The sequence below is a fragment of the Rhamphochromis sp. 'chilingali' genome (assembly GCF_963969265.1).
Source record: "Rhamphochromis sp. 'chilingali' genome assembly, chromosome: 2".
Taxonomy (NCBI): domain Eukaryota; kingdom Metazoa; phylum Chordata; class Actinopteri; order Cichliformes; family Cichlidae; genus Rhamphochromis; species Rhamphochromis sp. 'chilingali'.
Genome location: NC_137930.1, coordinates 36,332,915 through 36,345,899, shown reverse-complemented (window position 1 = coordinate 36,345,899; position 12,985 = coordinate 36,332,915). Strand labels below are relative to the sequence as shown.

General features: G+C 37.4%; 1 protein-coding gene across 1 annotated transcript; it reads right to left on the bottom strand.

The window, feature by feature from the left end:
- Positions 1–1,195: 1,195 nt before the first annotated feature.
- Positions 1,196–11,905, bottom strand: parm1 (prostate androgen-regulated mucin-like protein 1). Its single transcript, XM_080874318.1, has 4 exons — positions 11,793–11,905; positions 7,823–8,509; positions 2,850–2,928; positions 1,196–2,450 (listed from the first exon to the last, which is right to left on the bottom strand). The coding sequence occupies exons 1-4, from the start codon at positions 11,824–11,826 to the stop codon at positions 2,360–2,362; spliced, it is 891 nt and encodes a 296-aa protein (XP_080730444.1). The 5' UTR covers positions 11,827–11,905; the 3' UTR covers positions 1,196–2,359.
- Positions 11,906–12,985: the final 1,080 nt, after the last annotated feature.

Here is a 12,985-nt window from a genome sequence, read left to right as displayed (position 1 = left end):
CCCTCTATTATTACTGCTGCTGCCCGGCAATGATGACAGAGAGGTGGTATAATAAAATACATTTCAAATGCTGTACTTCAGTTTTTTCTTTTTCCTCTATCTTTACAATATAAAATATCTATATAAGCTTTACTTTCATATACTTTCTAGAACCTCATACATAAATATATCACTTCAAAATATAAATATCCATTTATATGATAATACACACATGATCAGGTTGGTGTTGTTATGATCACAACAATGGAGGAGGATGATAATAATAATGATGATTAAAGTTAAAATTATTATTCATTTGAATTCATTTTTCTTTATCACACACATATGTAGCCAATCCAGTTACAAATCACACATCACACACATTCAGCTAACCTGTCTTTTGTTTATTTTGCATACACTGTTTTCCCTTCTCTCGTCCTGTTCTATTATTAGTTTCACATTTAAAGAAAAAACGTTAAAAAAATACTTCATGTACTCAAGAATTCCATTTTATGTTGCTTTATTTATTGGGTTGGGAAGAAATATTCCTTCATCTGCAACTACTTGTAACTTTGCAGCTTTAGATTAGAATTGTTTAAAGTAAAATCGGAATGATTTCCCTGCAAAATGCTCCATTACTCGAATTTGTGAATCACAGGCCTTCTTTCCACCAGATTTCCTCCAGTCTTTCCTCTAGACAGCCCTGTACAGCATTTCGGGAAAATGGGTGTCATGTAGCAAAGGAAACAGAATAGTCGCAAGTACTCTATTTTGAGCGAAGAGGCAATCTCTGGGGCTAAAAAATGCGGTCAGTGCTGTGATGCCCAAAACTGCATTTCCTTTAGTGGCCATTTGAATCAATCCCCACAGACTCCTCTCTTAAAATAACTAGATTTACAGCAGAAATAAACATTTATAATGGACAGAATTTGACCTTTTCAGAGCTTCTGTGGAAATTATTAAAGAAGAAGATGGACTAACGAAATGACACAGACAAGCTGTGTGTGGGTGTGGGAGGAGGATTTCATGGGAAACCATGAGAGAAAGAGGAAGCATGGAAGCAGTTTGGATGGGATGGCAGTGATGGCAGGACTATTATTAAAGCTTCCACTAATAAATGCTCTGCAGTCTGCTGGGCAAAGAGATGAAGACATCACACCGAATGTCAGCATTTGTGTGCGTGTGCTACACATGCTGTGTTGTCGTGCCATTTTATTGGTTTCAGATAATTACTGCCATCATGCTTTTGTGTTTAGATAGCTGCAGTACTTCTTCTGTATACTCCACAGCTGAAAAGTCTGAAGCATTAAAGTGCGCTGGGTTTAGCTTCTACATTTTCCACAACATCACTCAGATTGCTGTTGCCATAATGGTGATAACACTGACTTTAATCACCTTTATTCACCAATTTATTCACAAACACACATCTATCGAGCTCATTAAAATATACAAACAGTCAAAACAGCAGCCTGGCTGACGACAGAAATATCCCAGAAATATGAAAACAAACCACATCTCAACACAGAATCTAGTAATTAAAATGTCACTCAAATATGGCAGATGCAGCTGATCAGTTTTGAGAGAGAGGTAACAGCTTATTATGTGTTTTACTGAGGGCACACAAGATGTTTAATACAAAAAATGCATCTTTTAGCTTTTTGAATACAATTAAAGAATTAAACCTTGTACCCTCCTTTCAAAGGCTGGTCACTCTCTTCCTTTACATCATTCAGTTTGACACTTTTGCACACACAATAAGAAAAACTAATAAAGCTAAAACATTTTATCTAAATGACTATATTTACTTCACTTAACATGGACACCTGGAGTTGTTAAAACGTGTCTCCATCTTAGATTTGCGATATATCTCACTTTTCTATAAATCAAAATTATTATGAAAATTGTATAATGATCAAAAGCTTTTCTCATCACTTCATTGGCACATTGGAAAGGTTTCTCTGCTGGCTCTTTATTATTTGCTACCGTCCGTGTTTTTTCAGTGTCTCTTGTAATGTTACACTGGAGCTGATCTTCACTGAGAAAAGTCATAACACCTGTACAAACACACTAGATAACCTGTGACTTTCCACTCTTAGAAATGTGATCATATATGAGAGTTCATGAAGCTAAAGCTCTTTGAAAAGGTACCTGAGAAAATGCTAGTAGCTGCTATTATTTGAAATAAATACTTTTTTGTCACATTGGAAATACAATAGCAGTTCGAGAAATTCAGTGCATTCGAGCAGTGGCGTGACTGGCTCGATGTCTAGCTAACACTTGAAAAATCTGACCATCGTGAAGTCATCATTCACATACTGTTAGCACATTCTGATCAGACTGGCTCTGCCTGCAGGACTTTGGATTTCTCTGGGATCAGAGGTCAAGCATCATAGGGGTCATACATTGGGTTGTTGAAGTTTCCTGTCATGCCGTAATCTTGGCTGTCCAGGAGACGGCCGTAGTTTGTCCGTCTGAAACAGAAAATACAAAGACGAAACGGAGTGAGAGAAGCAGTGTTCCAAACACTTCAGTGAGGGGTTGACCTTTCTCACTCTTACAGTGATCAGAAATTTCTAAGGGCAGTTATTTTGCTACTTAATGTGACCTGAATCTAATGACTGAGTTCATTTCTCAACCACAGACACACTTCTAGGTTAGCTTTACTATTTAGATCTGGAAGCCATCTTTTATACCATCAATGGAAAAAAAAATAATTTTAGAGCACGACTGACAAAGGATCAATCCCCTGGGAACTATCCTTTTGGTGACACATATGGGGGCTGCTTGGAGAAATGAAATCATCTGACTGGTACAATCAAATTTGGCTATGAACTATGAGCATTCAGCTTCTATAACACAAGTTGACTCACCTGATCTTGTAGTAGTAGAGCCCTCCCAACACAACGAGAACCAATACAATGAATAAAGAAACGATGGCTGCAATACTTCCTGGAGAAAAGAACAAAGAAATAGACAATAAGTCTAAGGGTTCCTCTTATAGTCTGTGGTTTGAGTCCAGGAGTTTGACTTGCCTTCAGGTTTTTATTGTTTCCTGTTTGGTTTCACTTGGGTTTGTCATTTCCTGTTTTGATCATTCTTGTTATTGAGTCTCTTTTTTTCTTTTTTTAATGGTGTTTAACTGTTTGTTTGTTTTTTCTATTTTGTGTTTCTTATTTTATTATCTTAGTACACTCCTGACTCCTGTTTCTAGTTGTGCCTCCATCTGTCTCACTCTGTCCTTAAGCCTCAACCCATTTGTGTTTCCTTGAAATTCTTTTTTGTTCGTCTCTTTCCGTCATTTCCTGTTTTACTTTGAAGGTTAGTTTCTTTAATGTTCTGTGTTAGTTTTTCTTCCTGTCGGCCCTTCCCTGATGTGCATTCACTTTTTGTCACCTGTATCTCTTTCCTCACCTGTTTGTCACTCCCAGTCAATTCTGTGTATAAATAGTCCTGTCTTCCCTTTGTTGAAGTGCATGTGTACTTTAGTGTGTGTTCCTTTGTGAAGTTTGTGGCGGATTTGGGTCCAACACTGTAATCCACAAAGGTCAGTTTCATAAGTCCTCATGTTTTTAAATCAGTACATGTGACATTATGGTTTTTGGTTGTTTTTTATTTTATTTTGTAAAACATGCTTTTAAATTAAACTGAAGTAGACTAACTGTTATTTAAAGGCTGCATGAAAATTCTCTGCAGGTTAGTGGAGGATAAACCGGTTAGTTTGCTCTACTGTGATGGGTTTAAAGTAAAGAACAGTGTGTGACCCAATTAAACCCCTGATTATACACATTTGCCTGTTTAGAGGCAAAGTCACCCTCTACAATGTAGGCAACAGAATATATAGATTTTTTTTCCTTCTTTTTCTTTAGATTCAAATTGAGTATAGTTAGAATTTTAAAAAGTTAGACTAAATTTTGTTTTCTCATCTACTGATATTATTTATTCATTATGTTAAATCTAGCTGAAGGTTCAGTTAGCATTGCACAAAAATAAAAATAAAAACGCTTTTTACTTTCTTGCTTGGAGTAAATTCCAGAGCCTGTACTTTTTTACTTTTACCTGAGAAATAAGTTAGATCAGTACTTCAACTATTACTGGAGTATTTTTAGATGTAGTAGTTGTACTTCTACTTGTACATTTGCTAACTGGTTAGTTCTAGGTGTGTTTCCCCCTGTTTCCCATCCACTCGTTATCCTCAGTCTTCCTCTTCTTATTGTCGCATCGTCCCCATTTGCTGTGTGCGTCCTTGTGTATCATGGTTTGCTTGTAAACTCAAAGTTGTAAATGTTCTTTTTTCCCCCTTCTGCTTTATGGTTCCTAGTAACTAGATTGTGAGTTCCTTCTTTAGTTCACTCCTTTTTGATTTGAGTCCTGCGTTGGGTCCTACCTCTTCCTGCCACACAGCCTACATGACAGTTTATTAGTTTACTTTTTATATTGGTTTGAAAGAGTTCAATGGAGTGGTTAGCAATCACACTACATGTGCACTGTTCTTAAGTCAAACCAAACCCTGCCTGGTCTGACCTTTTCAATGGGCCAGGACAAAGTAGGGTTAACCGTGCGCACACATAATATGCAGTAATCACACTAAATTTGAAAAAACTGGTGGTCAGAGTTATGTTTACTGTTCAGATTCTTCAGCTAAGTATAAATTACTTAATGTGAATACAGCCTAAATATATAGGCTTTTTGTGCATGTGTTTGGTCATAAACTAAACAACTGGACAGCTGTTTTAAAAATAGCAATCAACAAAAGGTTAAAGGACTCTGTAAATTACAGTTGAAATCAACCCGAACTCAATCGACTGATGTATCAGGAAAGCACTAACCAAAGAGCCACACCGCCAACAAGCTAAAATCAATCAGTCTAAAGTGTATTGAAAACTTTATTGAATGATTCTTCATTTGGGATTCATAAAATGTGTTTTTCCCATCAACTGAACACACCTGATGTTTAAGTATGTCAGTGGCCTCAGCCGACTGTACTGACTATGCAGAGATAAGCTAAAAGTCTCGAGAGGTGGTGGCCATTTTGTGGCACAGTGTACTATGAACTTAAGATAATTCTTTTCTTCCCAATGTCTAAAGTAACTGATCTTTGAGCTTTAGTTTTGATAAGTAATCTCCATGTGAGAAACTGGATGAAATCAGCCCACCTCAAGGATCTTATGTTTCTATTTGTTGGCGGCACAGCCTAGAAAAATATTCAGCGATAATCAATAAACACTTCCTTGATAAACAAGGCTGCTCTTAATACTCTTACTAGCCTTAATTTCAACATTAAATGACCTGCTTATTGCTGACTATGTGCCTCAGTTTATCAGAAAGCTGTCTGATCTTTGAACTGAGTCTTTAAACCTTTGATAGGTGGCACGCTTTGGAAATAGACACTGAAAATGCATTCTGTTATTTTCCAAAGAATGGACTGTAACTGAGCAGTGAAGATTCTTTGACAACACAAATCACCATTTGGAACTGATCTTGACCTGCAAATTTTTATTTATTTATTTTTTAAATACAAACTTTTAGTTTAGGTGTTATTGGTGTTGAAAAATGTGTAACTGCTCATAAATGATCACCATACTTTCTGGGCCTTTTTAAGTAACCAGATGATTCATATGAAATGAACCAAAGGGAATGACATGAAATGACATACATTATCAGGTGCACTAGCCAATGATAACGGGAAATAAGCAGTAGGTTCCCATTTGTGGAAAACTATTTTTCTTTGCTATAAATCTCTTAAAGTTATTTTGGCTTTAATGAGATTAGATGGTCCAAATGCCCATGAAGTAACGTAAAGAATGAGCAGAGAAAGAACTAGCATTTATTTAGCTGGTAAGGACTTTACTATGAAGTAAACAAGGAAGCGTGAAAGGAAACTGTTCACATATTAACCACAGACTAAACCACGCTGAAAAGAGGTCAGTCACAGACAGGCAACAGAAGGGCTGGGGTAGTGCATGAGTATTGCATGCTTTCACTTTGCTCATTTAACAAAAGAACTATGAGTACCTGTGCCACTGTGTTTGTAAATCCTATGTTCAACACATTCGCTGATATTTACATTCGGGTGTTATAGACAGACAGCTGGTTTACATCAGATTCAGGTCAGACACCAGTCATTTTGTTAGAGTACGTGCCCTTTACTGGCAGTATACTGTAACTATTCTTTGATTAAAACCAAAAGTTAATGAGTGACTTGCATACTAGAGATATCTGAAGGAGTACAATAAAGATAAGAAAATAATTTATCATTTCAAGGGAACACACAGTGGGTGTCTTGACAGAGCATCTGCAATAAACACAGAGTTGTCTAGAAAGGGCAGGTACTTGGGTAACAAGTTTTGGTGCAGTGTAATGTGGTACTATCTGATCAAATATGTGGCAGTGTCTCAGGTAAATGTTGTAGCATCCAAACTACAGGTTAGTGTTATCAAAAAAAGAAGAAGAAGTAATAAATTATATATGATAAACATTGAGTATACTTCCTTACTTTACTTTACGTGATATGTCTGATTAATTATCAGCTACTTGGAGACACTTGAATAAGAACAAGTTTTGCAAGAAACAAACAAACAAAAACCCTACACTATAAGTAAATTTCAGAGGTGTGTAAGTAATTTTAAGTGCATAATTTCATGTATTTTACTGGAAAGGAGACATAAATTACATTGTAAGTAGTTTTAAATGCTATGTTTATGGTATTTTGGAGGAAATTTTAAGGAAACAAATAATATTTTCCATCTGTCATCCTTTGCTGTATTTTTGGAGGGGTGCAGGCCTTAATCTTTCCATTTTTTATGCTTATTTTTTAACATCTTTATTTAATATTCATTATTTTATGTGCACAATATATATTCTGTTATCCATTTTTTTAAATTACATTATAATTTTTCCTTGCTTTCCCCCTTATTTGAGTGTAGCTACCTGTATTTTTAGTTAAATATAATTACATAATTTTAAACACAATACATTGAAATTCCATTTAATTATATGAGCATTGAGGCCTTGCTCTTGGGTCATTTTTATAAAGTGTTACCTTTAATCCTACTGAGTTTGACATTTTAGGAGTTATGAGTTTGGGTATACCATTTTTAACACTGGGCACTTATTAGGTAGACCTGTTCAACTGCTCACTAACACAAATCATCTAATCTATCATATGATGGGAGCTCAATGCATTTCAATATGTAGACATGGTCAAGACGACATGCAGAAGTTCAAACTGAGCATAAGCAGGGTGAAGAAAGAGGATTTTAGTGATTTGAATGTAGCATGGTTGTTGGTGGCAGATGGGCTGATCTGAGAATCTCAGAAACTGCTGATCTGTTGGGATTTTCCCACACAACCATCTGTTCAAAGGTTTACAGAGAATGGTCCAAAAATGGCCCAGTGAGCAGTAACTCTAGGTGAAAATACCTTGTTAATCCCAGAGGTCAGAAGAAAATAGCAAGACTGCATCAAGTGAAAAGGAAGGCAACAGTAACTCAACTCAACTAACTGGCAGTTTGTCAGCTTTCATGGTGCCAAGAGGATAAACTATACATTTTTTTTAGATCAGATTTCTATTTATAACTAATTAGTAATAATGTAATGCTTCTATGCTAAACTATGATAAAAATCTACATGATACTGTCTAGTCAAGCTCTGGTTATTGATACCATTTTTGCATTCAGGCTTTTGATGTTAGATGACATTTTTCAGTCTTGATGTCCTCTTGTCAGTGAAGATACACTGGTTTCCGACTTACTGTCATGTAGCAGAATTGTTGTGGGATCGATCAGGAAAGGAAAGGAAATGCATGAAACAGAAAGGATAACTATATCTGAGCAATACTCCATACCTGAGCTTAGACCTTTGGGCTTGTGTTCATCTTGCCCCACAGTGGTACCCTTCGTGGTGGATCTTGGAGGGGTGGTGAATCCAGGAGTGGTAGTAGTTTCTCGGATTGTTTGAATACTTGCATTTAAAGTGCTTAAGGTGATTGTTGTGTTGGTGGTTTGGGCGATGTCGGTGGTGCTGTATGTTTGGGTGGCGCTCGTGGGAGTAATGGCTGTGCTGGTGTTTTGAGCGATGTCAGTGGTGCTGTTTGTTTGGGTGGCGCTCGTGGGAGTAATGGCTGTGCTGGTGTTTTGGGCGATGTCAGTGGTGCTGTTTGTTTGGGTGGCGCTCGTGGGAGTAATGGCTGTGCTGGTGCTTTGAGCGATGTCAGTGGTGCTGTTTGTTTGGGTGGCGCTTGTGGGAGTAATGGCTGTGCTGGTGTTTTGGGCGATGTCAGTGGTGCTGTTTGTTTGGGTGGCGCTTGTGGGAGTAATGGCTGTGCTGGTGTTTTGGGCGATGTCAGTGGTGCTGTTTGTTTGGGTGGTGGTGCTTGTGGGAGTAGTGGCTGTGTTGGTGCTTTGGGTGAGGTCAGTGGTGCTGGTGTTTTCAGTGACACCTGCTGTTGATGTCTCGTTAAGGCTTGCAGAAGTTGAAGGTGGTGCTGTGGAGGTTACTATCTGTTTTGTTACTGCACAGAATAACAGCAGACCTGCAATTCAAGACAGGAGATTTTTGTAAGGTGGTGAGAATGTGATATATGACATTCCTCCTGCTTTCGAATGTAGACTTTGGAATTTTCCTGTCCTTTCTTTTCTCTCTTAAAATGATGGTAAACTAGTATTTCGGAGCTTTAGAAATCGATAGTAACGTGGACCCCTTCCATATGTACCAGGTAGGATTGAGAATGTTTTAGCTGATAAGTAGAGTGTCACACTGAAAGTTCTTGGTGTTAAATGAATTTCCAAATAGAAATTAGAGTTAGGTAGTATTAACCCCGATTCTTGTGTCCCCGTGATGGAACAGAGAAAACTGACTCATAGTGTGTTAAAACATTTATATTTCTTTTTATTCAATCATCTTCCGGAAGAGAGAGACCCCTACACAGCCCGAACGCCAGTTGCAGGATCTCTAACATTTAAATTTGCAACATGTGTGCTTCCTGGAAAGTCTTCTGCTTTTGGAATTCATGCAATCTGATTTAGGTTGTATATAGTTTTATAGGTTATTGATTTTATTTACTTCTCTGACTGATATTTAGTTAAAAAAATATAGTGTGCAGCTTTATTTGGAGTTTATTGAACTCGTGCCAATTAAAGGTACAATTTGGAAGCTGTTTTTATTTGTTTACAGGCTCATACTAACAGTACTGGTCCCAACCCTGGCTATATAGTAGGGTTGCATCAGGAAGGGGATCTGGTGTAACATCAGTGACAAATCAAATGTGTAGCTTCATCTTTGGTGACCTCTTGGAAAATTAGAGAGAAGTTGAAAGCATCTATTACTGAAAGTATTGATCTTTTTTGTGAAACAGTTTGGGTGTTTTGGCAAATACAACACTGAGCTGTTTTCAAGGACTAAAGACGGTGAGTTTGCATGCACTAAACTATGTTAATTATATAATAAACCCATTAACTACATATAAAAGATGAATTTAGGCCTCCAGGTCTGAAGCTAAAGGGGGAAGACCTTACATTCTTTCTAATGTCCTGTAGGCTAAAACTGATCGCAAAACTGTCAGACTGCACTTTTTTAAATTTAAGGTAGTTCTAATGTCACTTAGGTATGAACAGTATCTCACTTGCTTAGTCGGATTGAAGTCAATTAATTTTGCACAACTCCAGCTTTTATATATACAGTCCCCATCAAAAGTTTAAGACCACTTGAAAAATGGCACAAAATCATACTTTGCATGGTTGGATCTCAACAAGGTTCCATATAGAGCTTCAACATGCAAGAAGAAGAAATGGGAGTGAGACAAAATATTTTTCTGAGCATGCAATTTATTGAATACAACGCTTAAACCAAAAGAGTCCGTTTTACAGCTGATCAAAAGTTTAGGACCACACCTAAAAAAAACCCTGTTATCCCCAAAGGTTCTCAATTGGATTTAGATCAGGGGAACATGCAGGATGGTCCAAAAGAGCAATGTTATTCTCCTGGATATAGTCCCTTGTTCTGTGTACTGTAGCGTTGTCCTGTTGAAAAACCCCATTCGTTACTGCACAGATGAGGGCCATCAGTCATGAGGAATGCTCTCTGCAACATTTGGACATAGCCAGCAGCCGTTTGATGCCCCTGCACCTCCTGAAGCTCTGTTGTGCCATGTAGAAAACATCTCAGGTGGGATCTGCTTGTCTTGCCAGTAACACTGGAAACCATCAGGGCCATGAAGGTTAAATTTTTCTCATAAGAGAATAAAACTTTCTTCCATCTTTCATTGTCCCATGTTTGGTGCACTCTTGCAAAGTCTAAATGATCGGTTCTGTGGCGTTCAAGGAGACGAGGCCTTTGTAGACGTTTTTTGTTTTTGAAGCCCTTCAGTCTCCGATGCCGTCTGATGGTTATGGGGCTGCAGTCTGCACCAGTAACTGCCTTAATTTGGTTTGGGGATTGTCCAGTGTCTTGACAGACAGCCAGTTGGATCCTCTGGCTCAGTGCTAGTGAAATTTTTTGGGGTCTTCCACTTGACTTTGTTCCATAACCCTCAGGATCATTTAAGAAGTCCCAAATGACTTTCTTATTGCGTCCCACCTCAGCAGGGATTGTGCGCTGCGAGAGACCCTGCTTATGCAGTTCAACAATAACACCACATTCAAAAAGGGAAAGTTTTTTTGCCTTTGCCATCAGTACGTCATGACAGTGTGACTACCTGACAGAAAATGACAATGAATCCACATTTGCACAGATTTGGCCTTTTAAAGGGATGTGGTCCTAAACTATTGATCAGCTGTAAAACAGACTGTTTCGGTTTAAGCATTATTTTCAATAAATTGCATGCTCAAAAAATGTTTTGTCTCACTACCATTTCTTCTTGTTGCATGTTGAAGCTCTACTTGGAACCTTGTTAAGATCCAACCATGCAAAATATGATCTTAAACTTTTGACCGGGACTGTATATTTCATACCTCTTTGACCACTACCATTGTGCAATCAGAATGTAGTTGGTCATGGTTAGTCATGATAATTTATCTGGCAGAACCATGAAAAAAAAAAGCTCTCCCCATCTTTTGATTTGAAATTTAACATGAATAAAAGACCAGAAAGGCTGAACGTTTACAGTCTGTGTAGTACATATTTCATCACAGACACAGTCTTGCCATCAGCGTTTCTGTCAACGTAAAGGAAGTCAGAGCAGGGATCTAGTATGACGAATGTATTATTTCTTTCCTCCTTCGATTATAGTTGTTTGATCACAATTTTAAAAGTTTAATTTAAAAAAGAGAATCTAATGAAAATAAACTATCTACTTATCACCAGTGGGAGAAAGAAACATTAAAGTGATGATGCAGTACTTTGTGATAAAGATTCAACCCAAAGGTTCCAAAATAGTGTTGAGTCAAAAAAAGAAAAAAAACAACACATTTCCTGTCTGAGAGCTTTAGCACCACATGTCATCATCACTCAGTTTAGACCGGTAGAAATGTGTCATTTACTTCCTTAACAAATCAAACACTGAAAAAGCATTGTGTTGTGTAACTTCTAGCAGGTCTGAGTTTAACCTTCTTACACTGAAAGTTCACTTCTAACAAGCTATTTGAACCAGTGAAAAGAGGCATTTTAAAAACACTGCAAAGGCTGATTTCACCAAAGAACCTTCAGTTCAAATAATTTACAGATCAGCTACTGAAGGGAGTAATTTCTGCACTTATAATCTAAAAAAATACTAACAATAAACATGATAGTTCACATGGCTCTTCAATCACTTACTAAAGACCTTTATCTTAAAAACAGATAGGTAAATCAGAAAGGAGCCTGTTTTGATGTTTACTTACATGTTATCAGAGTTTGACGACTGACCCTCGTCATAGTTTTCCTTTAGCTGTATGTCTTCACAAACACTTTTGTGGCTGTAGCTTTGTGCTCTCTGCTCCCTGTAGAAAGCTGTAGTGTGTACGGCTGCTTGTGACTGTAGGTGACTAATTATAAAAGCCTGGGGGGGCGAGGCTTCGTGATGTCACTTCACTTTTCAAACCTCATGAGGCTGTGTTCATCAAAATATGAACAAGCGAAGACAGGAAGTCTGACTAGAAATTGCAAAATTCATCTGTATTTGATTTTTTATAATGACTTCATCTTCATTTTTGATCTAAGATACGCCTGTAACAATTCGGAGATGAAGTTTTGTCACTTTAGTATATTACAAAATAAGCCTTAGCTGTAATCTTGTGTTTTGAATATCTGTGTCATTTATTCTATCTTATTTGGGGCTAGTGTATATGTAAATAATTGATCAAACCTTAAACCATTGATAATTGTAATTATTATTTTGTACCAGCAGAGAGCAGCACAAACATTTAAAACATGGCTCAGGCCTTCTCAACCAGCAGATAAGCTTATAATATACAACAGCGTTGATATACTTATAGACTCAAAGGTGTGAAATAACAGTGAAAACAAATAAATACTGTGTGAAAGTCTTCGTCCACCTCTCAATGCTTCCAAGGAGTCAGACTTGTAATGTTTTTTAAAAAGTGGTCCTGAGTAATAGTTCTCCAGGTTTGGACGTTGGCTGATTTTGTTTTTGTTCAGCCACTTAATAAGACTGAACCAGTTTTTAATTGTATCTTCAGGATGTTGTTACTATAGGACATCATTTGTTCCAATCCGGTTGTTCAGTCTAATGTCACTAGCCGTGTCTGGGTCTAAACTCCGCTGCAGGTCCATATATCAAACGATCACTGTGGCATTACTGAGAGTTGAAAAACTGTCTAAAGTCTTTCATCTTTAATAAAATGATCAGCGTTCTGCTCTACCAGGTGTAACAATTGAGTTTAACATCCAGGCATCCATGAAAACGGAATTTATGACATTTAACGGAGTTAGAAGTTAGCAGGGAGTTAGCTCGCTAGCTTCTATCTAAATACAATATAGCATGTCCTGACTGCGGGGTTTTGGAAACAAATTAAAACGTACAGCTCTGTTATCACTTCCAGCATAAATGAAGACAGAAAACTAAACAGCAGTA

Coding starts and splice junctions, on each gene's coding strand:
- parm1 (XM_080874318.1), bottom strand. CDS start 11,826: ATGACGAGGGTCAGTCGTCAAACTCTGATAACAT. Junction 8,510..11,792: donor TCGTCAAACTCTGATAACAT/GTAAGTAAACAT, acceptor CTTGAATTGCAG/GTCTGCTGTTATTCTGTGCA. Junction 2,929..7,822: donor GCCCAAAGGTCTAAGCTCAG/GTATGGAGTATT, acceptor TCTTTTCTCCAG/GAAGTATTGCAGCCATCGTT.